The sequence below is a fragment of the Diadema setosum genome, chromosome 18 (genome assembly GCF_964275005.1).
Source record: "Diadema setosum chromosome 18, eeDiaSeto1, whole genome shotgun sequence".
Taxonomy (NCBI): domain Eukaryota; kingdom Metazoa; phylum Echinodermata; class Echinoidea; order Diadematoida; family Diadematidae; genus Diadema; species Diadema setosum.
In genome coordinates, this window is record NC_092702.1 from 34,687,435 (window position 1) to 34,708,148 (window position 20,714).

At 37.3% G+C, this 20,714-nt stretch overlaps 1 protein-coding gene across 1 annotated transcript; it reads left to right on the plus strand.

Moving 5' to 3' along the window:
• Nucleotides 1–784: 784 nt before the first annotated feature.
• LOC140242158 (alpha-centractin) lies at nt 785–14,656 on the plus strand. The gene is made up of 10 exons (XM_072321923.1): nt 785–913; nt 4,784–4,848; nt 5,855–5,969; nt 6,597–6,683; nt 7,721–7,845; nt 8,554–8,770; nt 9,481–9,573; nt 10,187–10,423; nt 11,738–11,778; nt 12,407–14,656. Exons 1-10 carry the CDS (start codon nt 869–871, stop codon nt 12,507–12,509), a joined length of 1,128 nt encoding a protein of 375 aa, XP_072178024.1. The 5' UTR covers nt 785–868; the 3' UTR covers nt 12,510–14,656.
• Nucleotides 14,657–20,714: the final 6,058 nt, after the last annotated feature.

A 20,714-nucleotide genomic window follows, 5' to 3' on the forward strand; every position in this document is an offset into this window, starting at 1 on the left:
AACGAATCCGCAGCAGGCAATCCTCTTATGTGCAGTAAAGCTTAGCGTAAAAACACAGGCTAAACCTTGCGAATGCCTACGTACGAATGTGACTGCGCTCGCACCACCACCTCCCACACACAGTACATACACTGCACTGCACTCACCTACCTACCCAAGTGTCTCAGATCGCGGTGATCCTAGCTCCCTCGCTGCGCTGGTGGTCTCGTCGGCAGAGCGACGGGTACTGTATGTCCTGTCTACCACACTTTACCGAGTATTATTCTTTCCCTTTGCTTGGTTAAAAATGTTGGAGAATGTTTCGCCAGTTCACGTGAAATGATACTGGCAATGTAAACTTTCAATGAATGTAGACGAAACTGTTAGGAAAAAGAATGGAACAACATTAACGTGAAAATACGACCGAAAACATCGTACACCGTGCGCAGTGCACCTTCAGACCAACAACATTACATTATTACGGTGTGTTTTGCTGATGGGTAATAGAAACAGATTTTATATCAAATTTCCAACAAAAATAAAAAATATATCAAAAAGTTTACAACAAAAAATATTAAAACTTTGAAAATAGTTTTTATGTTGAGTAAAATAATCTTAATTATGTTTTAGCAAAAAGCTCCAACAAAATAAAGATCAAACTAAAAATCACACTTTGATATCAAGTGACTACCTTCATACTATGAACCCGCTTTACCGACCCATCTCTTATGGAAGTTAGCGATGAAATACGGTGAATTTCGCTCTGTGTGCCGCCGCCATAGACGTTGAGCTAGCTTCATGCATAATATCGTCCTTGCCACACACCATCTGTGATGGTTAATTGACCATTTTCCTGGGCAGGGCGTGTGAACTGGAATCAGGTCTGAAAATGTCTTACGATGTGATAGCGAACCAGCCTGTTGTCATAGATAATGTAAGTACATTTCAAAATTGTAGTAATATGGAAATATTTGACGATATTTCCCCCAGATATTATATGTGCATTTCAGTATTGGTTCAGTTTGTAAGGCGTACAGTTACGATACACGACAGTGTCGTGTCAATGACTCATTCCATGGAATCGGTTCGTCTCGTCTACACTCATATCATCAGGCTAGCACTAACGTTAGTAGCAGTCAGCCGGTAGACTTCTTCGTCTGTTCGTGTATCATTTGATATGGCACATACTAAGTAGGCCTATAGAATCTGCAGTGAATCTACAGGGTGTGTGTGTGATGGACGTGTGTGTTAGAATGAAGGCAATGCTTGGCAAGAGGTTGTCTGTGCAACTTTGAGATTTAGGGCCTAGGGCCTATATGCATGTTGCATTTTTCAGACCTGCAGAGATAAACGATTTTTGAATTTGTTGATATGAATGAAGTAATATTTATATCACTCGGACCTCGGTGTATGAACTCCATTCGGTCGGGCTGTGTTTCGCAGTTAAGATCAGTGTGACTGTAACTTTTCAGAATGCTAACTAGAAAACTGATAATGTTAGAGATTCTAACGTTAGACTAATTAACGAAAGTGATTTTCTGGATAGGTTCCACTGGATGTGGAGCTGAAACGTGGTTTGTCCATGCTTGGTCCAGTCTGGTCTTGAAATAGAAAGATCCGTCTGTCGGGAGGAGTCTTTTATATCTATTTATTTTTTTGACGTTATTGCAATTTTCTCTCCTCCATTTACATGTATGGTTGAGGGGTCTAGATATCGCGCACGAAAATTTGAAATGCTCTTATAATAGAAGTTATTCCATAATCGTACCTGAATTTCTCAATGAATATCACGAAAATGCAGAAAAATCACCTCCCAGAATCTCCTGATGATACGATGACAGAGTAGTGCGCTGTCGCCGTTTGTATGTCGGACTTTTTTTTCTGCGTTCAATTTCTCGGGGTATGTAAAGATCGCGCAGCTGCCCTCTGTAGTTTCATACGTGAAAGTGTCTGCCCCTCTGCGGCTGTAACGTGCTCCGGCTTTCGTAGAATATTTTTTCACTTGATATTAAATTTGTCCCTGTTAAGCAACAGCAGTTTTACCTAACTTGTGTATATTATTCTTATTATTATTATATGTGTTATTATTATTATTATTATTATTATTATCATATGTGTTATTATTATTATTATTATTATTATTATTATTATTGTTATCATTATTACTGTTATCACCACCACCATCATCGATCATCATAATCATCATCATTATCATTTTCATTATTATTATTATCACTTCCACCACCATCATTTTATCATTCTTATAATCATTATTTTCATCATTGATATTTTCATAATCGTTAATGATTTTCATTTATAAAGTTTTCTTACAATATTTCTAATCACTTTAACCAATAATATACACGTAACATAAAATGGAAAATAGTAAAATATGAACATATATTTTGTGTGTGTGTGTGTGTGTGTGTTTGTGTGTTTGCTTACCCATTCGTCACCCTCTCATTTTCGTCACCCATTTGTCACACTCTCATCTAATTTGTTTTCTTCAGTATCATTACGGCCCTCCCCTGTCACAAATATATCACAAGTTAGCGCAAGAAATCACAAGCAAATTCAAATTGAACTCACACTTCAACTTCGATAGACTGAAATATTTATTCCTTATAATCGTTGTGTTAAAATTTGACTTAAAACAACATTTATTAACAGTATTTAAGCGTAGCTGGCAGCATACATTGTTCTTGTGTATGATGACGTCACGTGGTAAACGATCGATCGAACAAATTACGAATTCTATCGACTACGAACGAGACAAGCGAGACGACACGTCTAGGCTACAACATCCTTAGAACAGATTTTAAGGGAAGGTAGGTTTGCACAAGGTAAAAAATTAGAAATTTAGTGGAAAATTTGTTGGAAATCAAAATTTCTTACCTGCTTCCTTCTCATGTTGAGCGGTAAGTCAGGTATGTTTATTCCATGGGCGTATCAGCAAATTTTGCGCTTAGTCCTACGCGTAATATCGCTTGCTATACGCAGTTACACTATGCGCGATCATTAGGTCCCTGCGCGAGACCTAGTACCCTTACTATACGTGGTATAGATGGGGATCGGTTAAGCCGGATGCAGAATATATCCCCAACGACCAGATAGGGTCTAACTACGTTACAGACCGATCTTTCGGTCAAGTCTTGAAAGTAAGAAGGGGCATTGACCACATTCTCTGACAGAGAATTCCATTCATTTCATTTGTTGGCTGAAGGTTTCTTGTCTTTGCTTGGTCTCGCATCGTTTTTTTTTTAAAGCTTCATCGAGAGTATGCCCCTTGTAATTTTTTTTTTTTTTTCCATTGGATGTAGCTTTCAAAGAAGGCATTACTTGGTCTTGTGATTCTGTCCAGGCTGTGGATGATCTTCTCTATACCTGAATCATGTCTCCTTGTCTTTGGTATTCAAGGGAAGAAGGGTCGAGTGTCTGTAGTCTTTTAGTTTCTGTTTAAAATGGTAATGTCTGGATTCCTCCGCCAAGGGAGGAGGTTTACATGTTTTCTATACCGTTGGTTTGTTGATTTGTTTGTCCATGTGCAAAATAACTCAAAAAGTAGTTAACAGATTTGGATGAAACTTGCAAGAAAGGTTTAGAATGATACAAGTAACAGATGATTAAATTTTGATAGTGATCCGAGAATTTTGGGGGAATTTATGAAGGATTTTTGTTATTTTGGCAGGAAGGGTCAGTGAACTTGGGAGTTCAGGATGCGCGTTTTTGAGGTTTGCATGCGTGCATTAAAGTGCGTGCTCTAGTTTCTGCCAAGGTAAGGTGCGCCACGCAGCTGAGGGTTTATGACGTAACAAAAGGTATCTATATTGGGAAATTGGGTGACTTTCAGCACACAGTGCTATACATTGTAAGTACTTATGGGTGCAAATCACTGATATCTCTATGGAAGAACAAGATCAGTGGTGGAAATAAGCTGCATACTTGGCAGAGATCTGTGCTCTCAGAGTTCTTTTCTAGTTAATATTGGAATGGTCATTGTCATGATTGTAGTATAGCTAGATCTATAGATATAATATTCTAGTGTATGTCTTACTCGGTCAGGTATCTAACAGCACAATGGGTAATTTCAAGTTCAGTACTAGAGTCTAGTGCTAGTGCTATCTCAGCACAAGCACCAGCAATAAAACCAAACTTGAAATCAGTCGGTGTTGGGAGGTTGACCTTAAAACTATGACGTAATTTTGGTTGCTGGTGCTACATGTAGGCTCGGTGTTGAATGTTGTCTGCTGAACTGAGCTCCGCCGTTTGTGTTAGCAATTTATGTGTTTTTTCCCCATTGGCTAACACTAGCCCCTAGGGATTATCATCTTTGTCATTTCAAGTTCGGTGCTGGTGTTAGCATTGCCGTGCAAGACTCACATTCACGTCCATAGTAGACGACTGTTATCCATGCAAAGTCTCTGCTAATGCAATGGTCCCCCACTTAACATATACACGAACACTCTAGACATGGTTACATGACTCTGGTATGTCAAAGTTTTCATCCACTGCTTCACTCAAATAGTTTAGTTCAGATTGTCATGACATAGTGCCTTAGATTTTCATTGGTTAACTGAAAACAGCTTTGTGTGGAAAATGAATTGGCATCCGACTTCAACCACTGTCCAGTACCATAGAACAGTATTACAATGTTAGAAATTGAAAAATCTCTAATGTTCTGCAGTTAGTGAATGAAGAAGATATACAGAATAAGAAAACAAACAGCATGAATTTTACATTCTGCAGTCTTGATCGCCTTTTGTCGGGGACAATATATCTATCATGATTTGCTTCTATCCTACAGGGCTCAGGAGTGGTAAAGGCAGGGTTTGCAGGAGACCAAACTCCCAAGTACCATTTTCCAAACTAGTAAGTATACTTTGTGAAGGTTCAAGGCGACTTCCATTTCCATTTCCATTTTGATTTTGATTTTGATTTTGATTAAAAATTTATTGTCCAGGAGAAGATTCATTGCACTGAAAGTTTTACATATGAAACATGTGAACAGAAATATGATCACAAAAACAAGGTATTCTTACATATATAATCATCCAACAGACAATGTTACAAGTTCAAACACCTGACTGAAAACTGGACACTTCATTACATTCTGATGTGAATATTGCATATCTCAGAACTTAAGAACACAATCTAACATCATAATGATTCAATGAAATTGTGAGATGAGTTGTTAGATGTATTACAAGATTGCATTTTGTAAAGAGACAGAACACGCATTGGAATCTATCAGAGAAACTAAGAATGGAAAGTGATGAGTTGATGGTCATGATTATGAAACTTTCTTTATTGCTCATCTATTTCAGAAATTGTTCACCCTTACGTTATGAACTCTAGTATTTTTTCAGTGGCATTTGAAATAGTGAAATTTCTTCGCAGATGGCTTTCAAAATGTATGATACAACTTGAGACATTCCTTCCATGCAAAAACTCATTTTGAAACTACTGTAGCTCAAACAGTGAACTTTCAAAAATGATGTTCAGTATCATTCTATTGTTGGTTTTCAATTTATGATACCGATTCAAAAGAGTGATTAATCATGTGCAGATCTATACCTCAGTTATGCCTCATTTGTTGGGTTGCTGTATGCTACATTGCTAGTCAATATTTGAATGTGAAGTTGGCATGAGGGTCAGATATTGTGGCAAAGTTTTTTGACATGTTATTTGTTAGCCCATTGAGGACGGTTTGATTTTGCTACAACACGCATTTCCCATGGTCGCTTGCCCGAGTATACTCGGGATTCGTCCTCAGCGGGTTAAAGAACTTTCTAGGTTATCATGCTGCAACTCAGACACAGGATAAACTAACTAGATAGAATATTGGTTTGTTTGTTATTTTCACTGTGATGTTTAGTGTTGGTCGACCAAAGCATGTTCGAGTTATGGCAGGAGCCCTAGAGGGCGACATATTCATTGGGCCAAAGGCTGAAGAACACAGAGGGCTCCTGAGTATCAAATATCCAATGGAGGTGAGTGTGTTATGAGGACAGTGACAGTGTGAGTACTATTTAAAAACAAAACACCAACAAAGCAAACAAAAGAGTATAACGAAGGAGGACTTTGGTTGGAGTTAAGCTATGTTTTTGATTGTTTTAGAATTTTTCTGCATAGAATACAAATTTGACCTTTCTTGCTGTTACAGCAAGAAGCCATGATTTGCTTGTTGCTGTCTTTCTTTTCAACATAATTAAGCAGTAAACTTCTGCACACTGTGTCAGTTACTCTCGTGCTTCATAAAGTGCTATCAGTCATGTTATTGACAAGCCTTGAATTCAAGAGCTAATACATATGTACTAGAAAATATTGTCTACCCCCACATATATTCATGCATAAGCTTCAAGGCCAGAAATTATTAATTGCAGTGATCATAACAATATAATTGGTAGAATGATATATTCTGCATACCTGGTGATATTTGACAAATAATTTCATACATATGTAAAGAAAAGTCTTGTTAACGTACTACAAAAGTAGTACACACTGCATATTTTGATTTAATAAACAAGGTTCATACTAATAGTCAATGACCGGATACATATTTTTTCTTTCTTTCTTTCCAATGATTTTCACCATCATTTTACCGTCTTTTTTTACAGCATGGTATAATCAAAGATTGGAATGACATGGAGAGGGTATGGTCCTACATCTACTCCAAGGATCAATTACAAACATTCTCAGAAGAGGTAAGTTTGAAGCTGATAATCATCAGTTGGTGGTACAAAAACTAATTATCACTGTCTGTTGGCCAGCTGTGCAAAGTTGTGAAGTACTGTCACATTTGATATTTTCAAGAATGAGCTAAAGAAACATAAATGTGAGAAAGACTAATTGTGAAATTGTTACATGTATGCCCTCAGTTCTTTTGTGTAGTATCAAAACTTTTGCGTAATTGTGGCATATTGATAAACTCTGTTTTTACGTGAATGCATTGTGACAAAATGTGGGTTGATTGTTATAGCGAAGCTTTAGGTATTTGACTCTAATATGTGAAAGAGCAGATTATTTGTTGAATCGTTGCTGGATGGGTTGTTTTGATTTGATGAGAACATGAGTGCTAAGAGAATGGAGTAATGTGCTCAAGATATGTAGATAATTCACATTCAGGGCATGGAAACCATGACACAATTGGAATACAAATGTATATCCTCTTTTCCTGCACTGTTGTAACGTGAGACATTGAAACTGTAGTCCTGGTGATCACAATAGCTTTGCAGCTGTAGCCGCATAGTATAATGTATCATGCTCAATATTTCGCAAGGCTTTTATTTTGGCGAATTTCGTGAGTCAGGTGCTATTCGCAAAATTAAAGACACGCGAAAATAATGACTGTGCTCCCGATATGAAAATGATGCACACATATACTTTCCTCCTTTCAGTACAGTACTGTAAATGTAGATGTTTTCACATGAGTGATTTTTTGCGGTTGGCCTGGTAAGATGGAATTCCTGTGTTTTTAATTCCGCGGAATCAGACATTTCCTACTGGAACATATGGCATGCAAAAATATTCGCGTGCTTTTATTTTTGCGCTAGGGTCTGGTTGCACGATATGCGCAAAAATTTCCACTTTTACAGTACTCCATGATCGCGAATTTAACCACTCACGAAATCGTTGGGAAATCCCAATTTGCGAAAATTTAGACTTGCTAAATATATGGCGTATACAGTATATGCCTCCTTGCCTCTTACCTGTGTTCTTCTCCATGTGGTCTGTCACATAGCATCCTGTATTACTGACGGAAGCCCCACTCAACCCAAGGAAGAACAGGGAAAGAGAGGCGGAAGTCTTCTTTGAAACCTTCAATGTTCCAGCCCTATACATCTCCATGCAAGCCATTCTAAGTTTGTGAGTTTGCACCACTCTAGTTGTATTTGCCAGAGCGAGGTCCTGCAGAGTATATCTTATTTTTTTTTTTCTGTCCAGTAATACTTTCTTGCCATCATGTTTTGTTCTGTTGCTCATTTTATCACATATTTTTGCTTCTCGTTTGTGTCGCACCATTCTGCTATAAACCTTGGGTGCTCACATTTCTTTTGCAGAGACTAGATATTACAGATGGCAGTTATTTCTGCTGTTATGATGTTGCTATTATTCTCATGCTATTGGGTATGCCACTCTGGTAAAAATTTAGAAGCAATAGTTTCATAGTCATGTTGTGGAAATCATCTGTAGAACCAGAAATAATGACTGGTTAAAAAAGTGTGTAGGGTAAGCAAAGTGATCTGAAACGAAAATTCCAAGTGACTTTATCCACCTCACATCATGTTCAAGAAAGTATCATGCCATGTACCATAATCTCCAGATTCCATTCATCCTTCTGTACACAGTACAAGTCTGAGATGTGCATAGCATTCACTTGTAGAAAGACATCTACGCAAATTTTCCTGTGCACCAATATTGCTGAGCTTTAACCCGTTGAGGACAAGTCGCGAGTATACTCGAGCTGGTGTCTATGGGAAATGCGTGTTGTAGCAAAATCAGTCCGTCCTCAACAGGTTAAGATGTGAGTTGCTCAATGTCACCTTCCTTCATTTTCTGTGTTCTCACTGATAGATATGCCACGGGTAGAACGACAGGAGTAGTCTTAGATTCAGGAGACGGTGTGACCCACGCAGTGCCCATCTACGAGGGCTTCACCCTCCCCCACTCCATCATGAGGGTGGACCTGGCGGGGCGCGATGTGACCCGCTACCTCCGGCTCCTGCTCCGCAAAGAGGGCTACGACTTCCACACATCAGCTGAGCTAGAGATAGTAAAAAGAATCAAAGAGGTACACAGACATGGCCATTCTTATTACAAACAATGTCATTCATGGTCCAAGTGTTCTATGCATTAAAACTTTGCCTGTTGATTTCTCAATTTGTTTGTTATATTTAGGGGCTTTAAAAAAAAATGAAGCATGCGAGGAAAACTGCAATACTGTAGCCTTTAGAATGCAGCACCTCTATACACAAGAGGAAGTGGCCTGGAGCAGACTAGCATTACATCTCCTTGAGGGACATGTCAACAGGAAATGAACAATGGTGCAGCAAATATCTAATTTAATGCTTCTCTTTTAAACATAATGTTAGGAGGCTGAGATTGTTAAACAATACAGGAAGTGAGTTGTGTATGACAAAGCCAGAATGGTCCAAAAAGATGTCTCCTGTGGTTAGCGTAATGAGCGTGATTGTCACAACAGAATTGGTAGAGTACAGGTTGTTACCATTGTAGTTATATTGAAGATGATATACTTGGTACTAATATGAGGCTGACGATGTTGAGCTGTAGGCTATATAACAAAGTGTTTATGGTAATATCTGTTATGTATTTGGTGTAGAGTGTGAATTATTTTAATTATTATATTTTGGAAGGGGTAAATGGATCTGATACATGTCAAGTAAGTCTTAACTTGTCAAGTACTAGCTTGTGCATCCTGCTGTGTCTCCTGATCATTTCATGCATCATAATCATTTTGTGTTGATTTCCCCCCCCCCCCAGCGGTCCTGCTATCTTTCACCCAACCCTCAAAAGGATGAATCTTCAGAGACAGATAAGACAACCTACACACTCCCAGATGGCAGTCACTTAGAGGTTAGTGACTGCATCTTTCTACCCCAGTGACTGAGGGGAGATATTTTTGTGGCATGGCAATTACGGTTTCATGCAAATCCAAATTATGTTTTACACGTTAAGTTTAACATGCAGTGAAGGAGTCAATTTTCAAATCCTGTCTAGAAAGAAGAAGTTCCGAAATCATAGTGATACATAGTCAAATTGATAACTACCAATATTGTGTGCTAGCCTCTGAATGACAGATATATTATTATTTTAAATGAATTGAGTTTGGATTGCATTTACACATTTTGGTTAAAATGATAATTGTTTCTTTCCAATCAAATGTCATCCATTTCATTATGCTATCTGTTAAAGCATGCTAAGTATATAACAAGCAAAATGTGTTCTAGACTATTCCGCTGTCTAACATGTACACATACATACATACAATTTGCAATATATGGTGTATATGATTTAAGATTCTGTGTTAGAGTCTGTGATTGTACAACACCCTAATTCATCTTATGTATAAATATATATGGTAAAAGGCTCCAAAGTGGAAAATCTTACGTTTCGGTTCTCAAAATGCCCAGGAATAGAGTGGTTTTGATTTATAGACGAAAATGAAACATTTGCCCACAAACTTCAGGTTGGCCACGCAAAGTTCAGGGCAGCCGAGCTCCTGTTCCGGCCAGACCTCATTGGGGAGGAGTGTGAAGGACTCCACGAGGTTCTGACCTTTGCCATTGACAAGTCAGACCTTGATCTACGACGGACCTTGTTCTCCAACATTGTTCTGTCTGGAGGATCAACGCTCTTCAAGGGATTCGGTGACCGTCTTCTTAGCGAGGTCAAGAAGCTTGCCCCCAAGGATGTGAAAATCAGGGTAATTTCTTTATTCCGTGATGGTGTGATCGTAAAGATGTTGGTTGATATGAGACAAAAAATAGAGTTTACAAATGAATAAGTCTTGACTGCTGTAGGGCTGTAGAGTTTGAAAGAAATGTATTTGAATAGTTTCTTTTACATAAGATTGAAAAAAAGAGGGTTTTTTTTTTCAATTTTCTTTCTTATTCCTCTGACATCTCTCAAGTCACAGATTAGCAAAAATGAAGTCATTCTTGTTGCATTAAGGTCATTTGCATTGGGCACAAACTTCTTCATATTCATGCCATAATATTGTGCCTTTCCCTTTCATGTGATATTCTGTAATTATTGTTTTGTGATGCTGTGAGCAATAGTATTCAGGGGTGTTCATTTGCAAGAATATTGCAGAGTATCTTGGATGGGATACAGTTATTCATGCCAGATGAGTAGCTTAGATTGAAAAGATGTAAATTCCGACTCATTTGCTTGATGCAAAATTAGGACATCTATTTATATTTGGAAATACTAGTTTGTTGACTGCTGGGAAGACTTTTTCAGCAGGCACTTGCTTGAGAATATGATATGCCATGTCAGATGCTATGCTTACATGACTCTAATCCAGCATGTATAAACATACATTTATTGCACCATGTGGTACCCTGGGGTACCGTCATACCCCAGGCTACTGTGTTACATGGCGCCATCTCGTGTTTGTAAGATGTATATTTACAAATGTACACACGACCATCACGGAGGTCAAAATTTTGCAGGCAGCGATAATGATGCCAATGTCAATTTAGCCCTGTTATGAAGCTTTTGACCGTAATATGCTAATAATGATAATGATGCTTTTTATATTTTTTTTCCCCCAAGCATGTTATTACAGTTTTGAACAGTAATTTAGAGTGATATTATTTTCACCCACTATCTTGTCCTGTGATCACTTATTTTATGTCTTCTGTGGACTGGTATTGCATAGTACAGTGCGGCTGTCTGTGTGTGACACTGATCATTGATGTAGTCTGTGTGATGAGTGCTGATCAATGTTACGATGCTGCTGCAATCCTGATTGCAACAAAAATTTTTTCTACAAAGCAGTAGAATTTACTTTCACCCATTTTTTGGTAAATTAGGATACATCACTTAGATAAAGGGAGTAATTCAGTAAAATGGCAGATTTCTATATGGTGCCCCAGGGTACCAAAACTGCATCGTTTGCAGGAGATATTGCTGTGCCCTTAGAGACATTGTAGGATTCAGTGAATTTGAATGAATATAAATAAAGTATTGATTACTTCATACCTATTCACACAATCATTTCATGTCCTTGCAGATTTCAGCTCCACAAGAAAGATTGTACTCAACTTGGATAGGGTGAGTTGTGCAGAGAACATTCCCCATTCTTATTTGTAGAGTTTTAAAGTGATATCCACTCCATGTTCAAGTGGAATTTAAGAAGGGTTTAGTGATATGGCTTACTGTGTTTGTTTGTTTGTTTGTTTATTTGTTTGTTTGTTTGGGGAAGGGAGAGAATTGCCATTTGATTTCCATTTTTTTTATAACAGTATATGATATATAAGAGAAACTGGTTGTAGCCAACTACCTAATTTCAGTTGTTCAACAGTGTGGCACTGTTCCCTTTGTTTTGGTAACATATTCAAGTAACTTTATGATATTGTTTATGAATTTAAATGACATGCTAAAATTACTTTTCTTTTGTTTTTGCTATTTTTTTTTTTGCATACTTCCAAAGATTCTCCCTGCAAGCAAGAAAGTACTTGATATAAATGTGAAATATAAAAACAAAAATTCCAGGTTTTTTTAATCCAGCTGGCTGACAGGTGAGATTTTTGACACTAGTGAACATATTTTACTATTGTAAATACTATGCCTACTCTGTGAAGTCGTAATATTAAACGTTTCATGAAATGTTTGTGAAGTTTTTGCAAGAAATAGTATATTCATTTTTTTTTTGTCCCTATATATTTTTTAACCTCCACAGAGGATCCATCTTGGCCTCTCTGGACACATTCAAGAAGATGTGGATTTCCAAGAAGGAGTACGACGATGAAGGCGTGAGGGCAGTACATCGGAAAACATTCTAGCCAGATCCCCAGGGCTTAGTGAGCAAGTTAGCGAACAGTAAATTAATCAAACCCAGATACTTAATCAGCTGTACAGTAATTTAGAATGTATTTGACTTGTGGCAGTCCCAATCTACAGGGTGTGACAAAAGTGAGTGCGCATTTGGGATAACTCTCCCCCCCCCCCCCCATTCTTTATTTGCGGTAGAAACGCAATCTAGCATACGCTTACATTGCGAAATAAGTCGGCCATGAATGCTTTGACTAGTATTAGTGCAGCTGCGAACTGAATGCAACAATGCAATGCTGTCACGAGAGATCCACACTGGGAAAGGGAAATGCTTTGAGAGTTTTGCTTGTAGGGAATTAAAAAGAATGCCTGGTAGATAGCTATGAGATTCTAGCTGCAAGTTACAGTGCCACTTTGCACTCACTCTTAGCATTGACTTTGTAGTGGTGAATATACTGCAAATGCTTGTGGTATTATGGAAAAGCAGTGCAATGACATTTGCATGATGAGCACAATATGAGTTGAAAAGTCACAGATGTTTTGGATTTAGCAATACTCTATTGTGGAAGTCAATCGCTTCAGTTCTGCATCAGTCACACAGCCGGCGACCAATTTGTCACACCCTATAGTGACTGTCGCCGCGATTTAATGTAAACATTGGGCTGGTGGTATGTACCTGCCTTTGGGAAATCTTTCATGTTTTGTTCACTGTGGAGGAAACTTTGTGTCATGTATAGTTGTCCATGTGGTAGCAAAGCCAATATGAGGCTGGTGGCACTTGATTTGTAATGTATCAGTAGTAGATAGATTTTTAGCTACAATCATGCCTGCTTTGTCGTAAGAACTAATCAAATTGAAAGAAAATTTGAGACTGGCTCAACTAGAGCCAGAATGATGTCACTTTTATAACCTTGCCCTTTATCCATATTTGGTAAGAATTGCAAGCTTAGTCTCAGTTTTAGACACTGCAGCATGCTTATCTTAGTGTCCCCAAATGACCACTTTTCTGTTTTATCTGGGGTCTGGTGTGGAAGTAAGGGCTTAGGTATGACCCAAAGCTTTCTTTTTCTTCCAGGTCAATGGAAGCACCGAGCATGCTTGTTGTAATTTTCCCATGAACCCTGCTTGCTACCTACTCCCGCAGGCTGTCCAAATGCATCAATAACGCTGCAAACAATACATTACTCTTGTTTTTGTGATATGATACTATCGATCTCAATACTTGACATTCCGCAGCATGTTGTTGGAGATGTTGTGTGCTAAATCCATGTTTGATTTCAAGTTTGGCTTTGTCATAACCTATAGGAGAACCCCCCCTCCTCCTCAAGGCATAATATTCCCAATCACTATGCTCCACATACCTGTAAATCATATTACCATCATTAGTTCCTGTATAGAGGGACCACCGTAGTGTGAAATATCGCAAAGTGTGCGTAATATATCCATGGAACTCTCATCAACTTCACCATATTCAAATTGTATGAGACCAGCCTCAAATGTCACAGCTAAACATGCATAGCCTTCCATAACCTGGTGTGGTTTACATTTTTGCAATGACCTTGCATGCTATGATTAAAGACATAAAATTGTAATGAGTCTTTATGTCGATGTAAAGATGAAAGGAGCATCATATTCTTTCTTATAGAGCTATCAAGATGTCATGCAGGTTCAGAAAGGGATCCTTTTTACCATCCCTTTCCATGGCTGATGCCTTGACAAACTCTTCATAGAATTTTGAAAACTTGCATCACAAGACATTAAAAAGGCTTTAAAGTCTGTATTACTTTTTTTGTTTTCTTTTGTTTTTGATTATTTGACTCTTTGACGACACATACATACAGTCATACACTGACTCAGTGAGGAGACAGATGCCATTGCTAGTAGACTTTTGTGAGTCCAGTTCTCATGAAACATATTACATTTAAAAAAAAAAAATACTGATAGATTCTCATTACATTGGCCTTTGCAAAACTCTGAAGTGTGAAACCTGCATGTTAACACCAGAGCAATCCAATATGGATATACTTGTATCTAGGGCCTTCTTGAATTTTGTGAGAGTACCAAGTATCAAACGTGTGGATGCTTACTTTTGATAAATCTGCACATTGTGTGGAAGAAAACTGATGAGGGTGGGGGACAGGGGTAGGGAACTCGGCTGCTTTGTTACAATAGGTTTCAGTGTCTCTGACTCAGTGAAAGTACAAGTGTTAATTGTCCTCTTGGAGTGAGAACTTAGATGTCTGTCTATCAGTCTGTCTATGTCTATTCATTTGTCTGGGTGTATCTGTCTGTCCACTTTTCTGTTTATCTATTTAGTTAATCTATCTATCTATCTATTGATCTATCTCTATCTGTTTATCTTTATCTTATCTATCCATCTGTCTTTCTGTTCATCTATCTATCTATCCATCCTTCTGTCATTCTACACACTGTATCTATCTATCTATCTATCTATCTATCTGTCTATCTGCATGTATCTATCTCTCTATTTCTGCCTATATTCTCTCTCCTGAATATCACTCAATGATAAAATGTGTTAATCATTGTGATATTATTGGTTGCATATTGGATGATGTCCAAGTTTCAGTGTATGTGAATATACGCTGTATACCTGCCCGAGTTTCACCTGAGGTATTCATCAAAATCACAACTTGCTCCGAGATCAAGTGTTCATGACAATGAATGGAAAGATACCAGCATTAGTACCAACTTGAGACTATGGTCCAGTTTTGCAATGGAGAGTAATGCAGATTATGAAATGACTTAGGGTGGATAATATGGTATACCTTACGATCCTACAATCATGTTAACTTTCCATTGACGAGTTTATGTCGAGTTTGCCATCTTCTTCAAATGAAAATTGTTCCTGTTTATTGGTATGCTGTGCTCAGTTTCAAAGTGTATTGGCTCTAAAGTTTTCACAGGATTTCACATGTTCTTCTGTCACAAGATGTAATCATTGTGAAAGAAATGAAAGTCTTAATAGTGTCTTCTTCATTGACAGAAATTATCTATTGTCTATTATTTATGTATTATTTCATCAGAAAAATGGGTGCGTGGTGTTATTTACTTTTATTTATTACTTGCTGTTTGTATATGTACAATGTTTCTTTGAAACAGCATTGCCTATAATTGTGCAGTAAATGTCTGTTTTACACTGAAATGGTTTGATTTTTTTTTTAATTAAATTCAGAGCCATATTTGGAAAGAGGAAAGACTAAAAAATTTGGCATGCATCAAATGACCAACATCCTTTAGAGCTGCAATAGATTAAAAAAAAAAGAAGATAGTTATATAGTAGTCTTCAGTCGTAGCTGTAGGAAACTAAAAATAAAGAAAAAATGCTTCTTTTATGAATTTTTAGAGCGTACGCATTTTCCATTGAAGTCAAAGGTAAAAGCTGTACTCTTATAGAGCTGAGATGAAAAAAACAACACATAATCATTTTATGTGTCACAAATGCACACTACAATTTAAGCTGAAAGAATCCAAATATGTTTATGCAATTTGCAATATTAGTGTTGTATACTTTTGAACAAAAAAAAAAAATGAATTTCACACAATAAATAAACTGATGAATGGCACTATTCAGGGACAGACTTGAAAGTGGTCATCAATATCTGTATTTTTTTTTTTTTTAATGAGAAAAAATTACCACTTAAAAGGCATGTTTGCTGCTTTTAGTGCTGCCATGATTGCATTCATCACATTCTTGCGATATACCAGAGTAAGATCCATGTCCAATTTTCAAGAGCAGAAATCTCTTCCATTAGGGAGACAGGCATCACAGGCCTAGTCATGCCTTGTGGTTTGCACAAATGAGAAGTGCAGGCCAATCACCAGTATATCTCGAGATCGAATGAGTAACGGGATCATCGTGCGCTCATTTATTTACTCGTTTGTGCATTTGTCATTTGTTTGTCTGGACTACACTTCATGCTGGCTTCCAGCCATCAATTTTGTGCATTCTATAAAGTTTTTTTTTTTTTTTTTTTTGAATTTGCATGCTTGTTAAAATATCCTCTCTGAATTATGTACCTGCCCATGTGGTGTCTCTCAACAAAATTTAGTTAGTGTAAATAACTAAAATGAATTAAAAGTAAGTGTCCATAACTCCAAGAGCAAATGGCAGTCTTTGTTGTTTTGTTTGGCTGAAAAAAAAAAAGAAGCTATTTACCCATCTATTGTGTGTGTGTCTTGTATGTGTATGTATGTGTTTGTGCGTGTTGTGTCTGTATGTCTGAGATCGTCTGTGAGTGATGGTGTGGTCTTCGAACGATATCATATTACTCGGTGATAATCAAATCCCCCCAAATATTTTTCAGTATTTTAATTTGTTTTAAATAAATCGAGCAACAAAAATACAATTTCTGTGCAGAAGTCTGTTTGGACTCACTGTTTTCTTGCTAGATGCCCTATGGACTGTACAACAGACACACATTATACAAACTCGGGGGAGACTGAAGGTTAGAAATGACCTGAAAATGACTTTGACATTGACAGGGAGAGATAGAACATGTACACAAGAAGTTGATAATGCTATTTGTTTGACAACTACTACCATCTAATTCTGGTTCTCGAAGGGAAGGCCAGTCACACATTATGTCCATCAAGGGCTGCTCTCCATTTCACACAATGCAGGGGCAGGGCAAAAATTCATGACAAGAACACTTTTGTAAAGGAAACTAGTTGTTGGTTGTGGTTCTAAAATATGCCATGCCATGTGAAACAAGATTTTTTTTTTTTTTTTTTTAGGGCATATGTTGTTTTTTTTTTCTTCCAAACAATGTGAACAGAGAGAGAGACACACACATCAGGAAAAGAGAGCAGGAGTTGGAAATTTATGATTGTTTTTACACCTGTCAGTTTGTCGTTTGCCTTGAAACATCAAGAGTGGAGAGTCAGTTATGTGTTTAAAATATTATCCAGTAACCAAAATATAGAAATTAAGCTCTAGAAATCATTGCATAGCCAAATTGATCGAGATATATTTCCGATTTTTTTTTTTTTTTGAATAAACTTGCACGAGCAATATATAAACTGACAGATACTGTTTAGGATGGTACATGTATGTGCAAACTTTAGCAGGCATTAAAAAATGCTACAAACCAAGAAAGAAAATTGACATTTGGAGCAAAATCTCATTTGTATGATCAAATCCTTATTAGGCTCACGTAAGATGGTGCATCAATGTGTCTGTGTCTGCGTGTGTGTGTGTGTGTGCATGAGTGGAGTGTACTTCAGTGTTTATTGTACTGTAATGTATTGTAAAGTACTAGCAGGAGTCTGTTAAAAAGTTCTTAACAATGTTTCTTGTGTACTTGATGAGGGCCAATTAAAAAGATATCTGGATCCAAAAGTACCAAACATGGAGTACAATACACTGTACTTGGAAACAAAGGTCAAGAATTGATATTGTAAGACAGAGATCCCAAGGTATCATTACACTCTACTCCACAATATCTACTGTGGTGTCAGAACCAACTGCAATAAATTGGAACCTTTTATAAAGAGGTCGGACGCCATAAAGCTGTTCGTAAAGTTACAAACGACTTAAGAAAGACTGGTGATCAGTTCTGATGTGCTATACTTATCAGAATTTCCATAATTCAGCACAAGAACTGATCACAAGTCGTTCTTAAGTTGTTCGCAAACTTTACAAACAGCCTTATGAAACACCCCCTGGTGATTTTGTATGTCCCAATTGTTTACATTTCTTTGGGTTTTTTTTTTTTTTTTTTTATCCTGATATAGTGAGAAACCAAGGTATAATTGTCATGGTTCTTAGGTCCTTGTAATAACAAGGAGCTTGGTAATAATAAGGTTCCACTGTACATTAGTTCTGACCCCCAGTTTCTTGGGGGTAAACTATACATGCGATGTACTGTCTGCACAATACAATGTATATGTTTAGTGAGTCTGATTTTTAGCGAATTGGGACTTCCTGACAATTTTGTGAGTGGTTAAATTTGTGATTGTGGAGTACTGTACTGAATGGAGAGATGTATGTGTCACATTCATGTTGAGATCAGAGTTAATATTTTTACGTTTTAAAATTAGTGAATAGCACCCAACTCTCGAAATTTGCGAAAATAAAAACCTCCTGAAATAATTGGGACTTGTAAGTCAAGCTCAAGAGTGGTTGAATTCGCAACAGAGAGCTATAGTTACAGAATGAAATGTGAGCACTTTCCCTTTCAGTTAAAACTTAGCAATATTCTACCTTGTACAGTGCATTAGTGCATCTCGAAATTTGCGAAAATAAAAACCTCCTGAAATAATTGGGACTTGTAAGTCAAGCTCAAGAGTGGTTGAATTCGCAACAGAGAGCTATAGTTACAGAATGAAATGTGAGCACTTTTCCTTTCAGTTAAAACTTAGCAATATTCTACCTTGTACAGTGCATTAGTGTTTGCACAGAAAATATTTCTACAAGTTGTTTCATTTTCCAAATACTGGTACCAGTTGACTCTGGAAATTTTTGAAAATAGAACACTATGATATACCATGTATAGAGCACAATACAAGATAATAACCTGGTTATCACTGCAGCAAATTTTGACATCCATATTCTAAATTTGAGGAAAATAAGTCAAATATTGGCCTGGGTCTTGCATGGATAATGCCACACTCCCACAATCACTGATTTGCCCCCCATCATAACTCATAATGACTAGTGTAAGACCAGAAATGTTCGTGTGCATCTTAACTTCACCAATTTTGCAAGAACCAAGATTCTAAGAATTAAAATGCACGCAAAAGTTCTTTCCACACTATAATGCATCTGACGCCAGTGGTGATTCGCGAAAATGTCATGCCGTGAAAAAGGTGTCGGCTACAATTCAGAAAAATTTCATGCCAATAATATTTCTTGCTTGCAAAACATTACTTGCGAAATGGTGACACGACATTTGCTCCTGCCACAATTGCTCCGGTCTTATTTTCTCCAAGAACATAAGGTTCATTCATTTCATTTCATTCATTTTATTTCACCACGGATAAAAAGCCCAATCAGCAAATATGCTGTTTTTCAATGGGGCCGTGAATCAGTGTACAAAAATCATATTAACATGATAAGAAATAGGTTAGGGTTAGGGTTGTAATGGAATTTTAGGTTTTAATTTGACGTAAGATTAGGATTAGGGTTAGGGCTTTTGTTTATGGGTAGCATTTATGTTTAGCTTTGTGCGCAGATATGTCGTGGGAGCAATTGTCGCAAGAGCAAATGTCATGGAATCAAAGTTACCATCCCTCCTCGCAATTTTTATCATCAGTCAGCCTTTCTCTGTCTCCACTTCATCTGCTCATGTGAAGTCAGCTAACCGTACGGCAGTCTTAGATTACTTTGATTTGCCGGCGATAAGGCCACACTATATTTAGCACAAATAAAGCAGTAAAGTCTGGGTGAGGCCTATACGCCAGCACAAGCAAATTAATGTATTGCCTTTCCAACTCGGAGAATCACCTTCCAAACCGACACACATAATCATGTATGGGATTATGCAATGTGCCGATTGTTATTGTTATTGTTCGGAAATATGTGGAAACACGTAGAAATAACAAAGTTTTTTATAAAAAAAAAAATAACGTAGAAAAGTAATTATGTTTTGATCAGAACAAAATTCCTCGGATTTTTTTTTTCTGTTTTTCATCACCAAAGTCGGGATGCGGCTTATCCGGCATTGCAGCCTTATTGCCGGTGAATACGGTACATTGAGAGGATACAGTGGAGTGCAGTCATTATGATGAGCAGCTGATAAGTCACTCTTACACACAAAAATGATTCCAAGCATTCTGCGGATACAATCTAGAAGTTTGACCAAGTTTATTAAAGGTGTGTACACACTGGCCTGAATTCCAGAAAAAGGACAAATTTATGAGGCTTAATGATACCACATTCTATTAATCTATTGAATGCCACATACAATGTATATCTATAAAAATCTAAATAACATAAATTTCATAAAACACATCAAAAAATCTATATTTATGACTTCTTCAGAACAGAGATGAATTCAAAATATGGTATACATGTACATTCGTTGACAAGTATAATTCTTAGAGGAATTCTAATCTGCACATTGCATCACAAAGAGTCTTCTCTTGTGGATTATAGAGTTGAACATAGTGTAACAGTACAAGAAACATGTCAACAGATAAGGTGATACCATAATACATTTCGCCCTTTGTTTACAAAACTAACATTTTACTGGGGA